At 41.8% G+C, this 5,630-nt stretch overlaps 1 protein-coding gene across 1 annotated transcript; it reads left to right on the top strand.

Annotated features, from left to right (window-relative positions):
- The first annotated feature begins 3,972 nt into the window (after positions 1-3,972).
- On the top strand, positions 3,973-5,415 carry LOC149009286 (uncharacterized). The gene is made up of 2 exons (XM_089161062.1): positions 3,973-4,349; positions 4,692-5,415. Exons 1-2 carry the CDS (start codon positions 3,973-3,975, stop codon positions 5,413-5,415), a joined length of 1,101 nt encoding a protein of 366 aa, XP_089017188.1.
- Positions 5,416-5,630: the final 215 nt, after the last annotated feature.

Here is a 5,630-nt window from a genome sequence, read left to right as displayed (position 1 = left end):
TGAGTGGCGATTTCCTTTCCTTGCTAGGGAGGTAACCCCATCGCCCATCCCCCACCACTTCCCACTCTTTTAGGGCATCCTCCAAAATTGCACAACTCCATTCTCAATCCAATACCTCCCTCCATATTAGGACCTTCTCTTAGATTGGCTTCTCCTAGAGAGTCCTACTCCGCTCCTCCTCCCACTAGGTCCTACTCTCTACCTCCAAGTCCCCTACAAACCCCACAACTTTTGGAGTCTCCTCCTCTCCTTTGGCTGAACCCACTCCCCTACCTCCTAACTTGGCCAAACCATCTCCACCTTCCCCTACCCTAGCCAAATCTCCTATTAACCTTATCATTGGTTTTCCTATTGTCTAGGGAACCCCTACCTTCTCTACCTCTCATCCTACGTTTAATACTCATCCCATGATCACAAGATCAAAAGCAAACCCTAAAGCTTTCCTCTCCTCTTCCCAACTTGAACATCCCCACCTTGAGCTACCTCTTTTACCATTACCAATAAATACCCTCACTGGAAGAAAGCTATAGATGAGGAATTCATTGCCTTATTGAAGAATGGAACTTTCTCTTTATTTCCACCATCTCCCTCTCACAATGTTATTGGCTGCAAATGGATTTTTCTGGTCAAACGCAAGGCATATGGCTCCATTAACAAGTACAAAGCTCGCCTGGTGGCAAAAGGATTCAATCAAGAGGAGGGCTTGGACTACCATGAAACCTTTAGTCCTATCGTCAAACCTACCACTATTCAGCTGGTCTAAGCCCTAGCAATCTTTCGCTATTGGCCCATCAAACAACTGGATATTCAGAATTCCTTTCTTCATGGTTTTTTAAATGACATAATCTCTATGAAACAACCTCCTGGCTTTGTTGATACACATCACCTTGATTATGTAGGCAAACTTCGGCGCTCTCATTATGTTAAGTCGGCTTTTTTCAATTTGAGGGCAAAATAGGAAAACCAAAGGAAACCCTAGCCGAACCTAGGGTTGCCCTAGCTGCCACTACTCCATGTGTGAAAGGCTTCAAGAACTCCACTCAACTAGCTTCTCCATGCGTGCATGGCTTCAAGAATCAAACTCAAACTCAACTACTTAAGAGACACTAGCAGATTACATCTTATTTTCAAGTGGATCCAACTCAGAGTTGTGCACACAAGAGACATAGATCACACCAAACACAAATAGATAACTTGTATAATTCAAACTCTATAGTAAGAGTCCAAGATTAATGTTGCATATGACTCTTGAAACTATAAATATATGTACTATAGTCAATCTCAAGGAAGGAAATCACATTCCTGTGGACATAGGTTGCCAATATCAACCAAACCATGTACATCCCTCGTAGAACTCTCTCATCCTTTCTCTCTCCCTCCCTCTTTGAAAAGAGTCTCTCATGGAAATTATGGGCTCTAGCACAAATTGTGTCAGGAATCATATCCCGTGTAATCTAGGAAATGACTCTAAAAAAGGGGACCATACTCTAGAATTTTTTGGGTTATAGAGGATTGCCCAGAGGACGAATTTGGATAGTCAGAGCTACTTTGAGATGAATTTTTTTTGGAGTTGCTAAAGTCTCTTCCTCAACCTTAGAGTGATGTTCCCCTTAACTTCTTCTACTTCTACTATAATGTTCTAAGTTTCTTTTGCTACGGTTAGATGCATCCTTACATGAGATAATTATTGATTTTATTTCCCTTTCATATAATTTAATTCTCCCTCTTATTTTCTTAAATTTTTTTCTTAATGTTTAGATGTCTGGCCAATATTCATGAATCTCATGGTGTGTTTTTGATCATGTAACAATGAGGAATGCATGCTAGACCTAGGAATGATGAATAACAAATTACATCTAAAACATAACAGGTTAGGTTAGATCGCTTGTTTGACTTGTTTATGAGTTTCTTGTGTTTAATCCGATATATTAAAATAATTCTCTAAGCATAACTAGTAGGGGTTTTAATATGTTAGGGATTCTCAGGCGTAAAAGATGAGGTAATCTAACTTAACAAATCTTGTCAACAAGAGTGGAGATTGAATTAGTTATATGAGAAGGGGGGGAATAGATCAATAATCTATATTATGATTGGGGAAATCGAATTCCTAGTATTTTTTAGTCAATAAATTGTGGGATAATACGGACCATTAGATCTTGATGAATGATCAAATGGGTTTGCCTATATAAAACAATGTTAGGTCCCTCTTCTAAACCCTAATCCATCACATTATTCTTTGAACATAAGGTTTTCTTTAAGCAAGGAATAGGGAGGAATCTAGAGGAGAAGATCCTAGTTTAATCAAGTATGGGTTTGTTCTTCATGGAAGAATGAAGAAGAGATTCCACTATGTTCCATCACCAATGGATTCCAAAGAAGGTATGTTTCATGACCTCCTTATGTCATTATTAGGTGATTTTATTCAATCTATGTGATATTGGCTGGATTTAATCTTACAAAAAACACTACATTATTACTAACTCTGTCATTACTTATAAGAAAGGGTCAAAGAAATTCCTCTAGAATTGATTTGCAAGAAACCACAAGGAAATTTGGATTACCAGTTATTCAATAAGAGAAAAAGACGAATAGACAAAAGTATTAGTGATACGTGGAAAATTGCACCAAACAGATTGAACCGGGTTCATAGTCTTCGTCCTAGTTTAACCATAACTAAGACCCATCAAGACCTAATTTAATAAACATAAGGGCGTCGCACTTCAGTTACAAGTCCGGTATGATCTCCCGAACCTTGCGGTAGACAAAGCTGATTTCTAGGAGGCAACTACCAGCAGAACAGTGGAGGAATCGTGCTGAGATTGTGACTACTTGCATCCCCGAATATCTAGGGAAAAACCCTACGATCAGACCCCTCCGAAAGAGATCGAGGCTTTACTTAACGGTTGAGAATTGTAGGGAATGTCTATATAAACAAGTGATCAACTCACTCTAGAGGTATCTGAATTGTTTTCACAATTACATATTCATTCCTATGCTCTACATTCAGCCAGAGCTTTTGTCATTAGTCCATTACTGACTTAAGCTTCGGAGGTGGCCTCTCGACCCTCGTGGTCGCGCCACGTCTAACTCTTTGCTGCAGGCTATTATTCGATCAATTGGAGGCTTAACATTTTTTGGACGCATCATTTGGTGCCTTCTGTGACGAACGCTTCAAGAAGTCATGGTAACTAAATCAGCAAAGCAACAACTGTAGTGGCTCAATGAATAGCAAACATCCCACCACTTCCTAGGGGGAATAATCCATCGAATATTCCTGAAGGAAGCCAACCTCCATAAATACGTGGAGATGGAGGAGTTGATGGTACCAAACATCAAAACCATCCGAATCCTCTTCAGCACCAAGTGGACCAAATCCAGGTCCAATTCCTAGAGATGCAGGATATGATCCGCACATTGGTCAGACAGGTAGTGGCTCCTCAGGCTCCTGATCAGGTAGAGGCCAAGAGACATGTGTGAGGAGCAAATGAGCAAATACCTCTCATTCGAGCTCTTTTTGTTGAAAGGGATAAACAGCTAGCCAAAGGCAAGAATTTTGGCCCAAACGCTCAGAGGGACCTTCTACGATGAGTCCGAGATTTGAGAATTGGCGAATTACCAAGAATAGACGATCGATATGACAGGCCGCAAGACAGCTGAACCGAATCCCAAACAAGACTGCCGAGAGGAGTTCGCACTCACTCCCCAACATCCAGGTGTTCGGAAAGAACGACCATTCGGACAGAGGATAGATGATCGTTGCATATCGGCCGAGAGCTTGCCAACATAAACCAAAGGTTGGGGCAACTCTCCCGAGGGCAAAAAACTGACGATATTTATTCAGTCATCCGGAAGACTCCTTTTGCTGATGCTATTGCCCTGTTCGAGTTTCTGCATAATTTTAGACTCCCAACTTTCATAGCATTTGATGGTTCAGGGAGACCCTACGCCCATATTAGTTATTATCAACAAACAATGGCGGTAGCTGGAAACTCTTACGAGATTCTCTACAGAGTATTCTCCTCTTCCCTAACCGGGGCAGCACAGAAGTGGTTCTCAAACCTTCCTTCGGGAAGAGTCAATGATTTTGACGAGCTTGCCCGCAAGTTCATCGGAAGCTTCCAGAGTGGTATCCAAATCAAGAAAACGGAGGAAACACTCTTTACAATTAAACAGGGAAGGAATGAATTGATTCGGGGGTACCTGAAGAGATTTAACAAAGTCACCATGGAAATAGAGAATTTGGATGAACAGGTGGCAAAAATGGATCTCTTTACGGGGTTAACCAACCGAAAGCTGTTGGAATATCTATTTCAGGATATGCCATCCACCTATGTTGAATTAGTGCAAAGGTGTCAAAAGTAGGCGGAAGTAGTGGAGACACTCGATGCACGACAAGGAGAGTCTAAGACTGCAACCAAGGAACAAAAGGTCCCCGAGAGAAGTTAGAAACAAAAGCAGCCTGTTCAGGATCGTGATCGGGCCAGAAAGCCACGTTCGACTTGGAGGTGGCGATCACCTGATCAAGATGAATACACACCATTAAATGCTCCCCGATCGGAGATATTGATGCAGATAAAAAATCAAGATATTTTGAAATGGCCATCTAAGATAGTTGCGAAGACCGGAGAAAAGAATATGGAGAGATACTGCCGATTTCAAAAAGATTTTGGGCACTATACTAATGACTGTAGGCACCTCAACGGAGATATCGAAAGATTAATCAATCAGGGGCATCTCTCAAATTTTGTGAAAGTTCGGGAGGATGAGAAGAGAACGACCAATGAAAAAAGGGGTCGTTTGGCAAGCAAGGAGCATCAAGTCAAAGCTCCAAAGTCTCAAAAAGGGAAGGAATTGGGAGGACCTAGTAGATCCCCAATTCTCACTATATTCGGAGGACCCGGACCCGAGTCCCTGCGGAATCTGAAAGCAAAATCAAGATTCGTGGGATCAGAAGAATCCCAGAAAAGAAAGAAAGTGGAAGAAATTCCCATCACTTTCGGTGAAGAAGACAAGCGAGGCGTGAGCATGCCTCATGATGATGCAATTGTTATCAAAGTAGAAATCGGTCAAAGGGAGGTACACAGGGTCCTAGTAGACACGGGATCTTCGGCTGATCTTCTTTCTTATCAAGCTTTTCAGAAGCTAAATGTTGAGGAAGATCTGATGAAGCCATCTTCAACGCACCTTTATGGATTCGTTGGTTCATCTACCATAGCCGAGGGATCAGTTCAATTAGATCTTTCGGTAGGGAATTTCTTGAAAGAATCCATCATTCGGGTAAACTTTCTGGTGGTTTGGGACCTTCTTGCCTACAACATGATCCTCGGTAGGCCTTCGTTGACTAAGCTAGGCGCTATAGTCTCGCCAAAACATATGAAGATAAAGTTCCCACTGACACTGGAATCGGGCAAGTAGTTTCAGATCAGAAACTCTCCCGATAGTGTTATGTGGCTTATCTTAAGGACAAGGAAGGACAAGAAAAAGCCACGGCCTTACCGATCGAGGTAAGGGATGATCGGAACGAAGATACCATGCAAAGGCCCGAACCTGTGGAAAAATTAGAACTAATCTACTTGCAGCCAAGAGATGAGACAAAATCCACTTATATTGGGTTTGAGCAACCAGAACCT

The sequence above is a fragment of the Hakea prostrata genome, chromosome 7, assembly GCF_041222555.1.
Source record: "Hakea prostrata isolate BN-2017 chromosome 7, UWA_Hpros_2, whole genome shotgun sequence".
In the NCBI taxonomy this organism is placed as follows: Eukaryota; Viridiplantae; Streptophyta; class Magnoliopsida; order Proteales; family Proteaceae; genus Hakea; species Hakea prostrata.
This window is presented reverse-complemented; position numbering and strand designations above follow the sequence as displayed.

Excerpts from the sequence above, each read along its gene's own strand:
- LOC149009286 (XM_089161062.1), top strand. The coding sequence starts at position 3,973 with ATGGCGGTAGCTGGAAACTCTTACGAGATTCTCTACAGAGTATTCTCC. Across the intron at positions 4,350-4,691 it reads TATGTTGAATTAGTGCAAAG|GCACCTCAACGGAGATATCG; the intron begins GTGTCAAAAGTA and ends TAATGACTGTAG.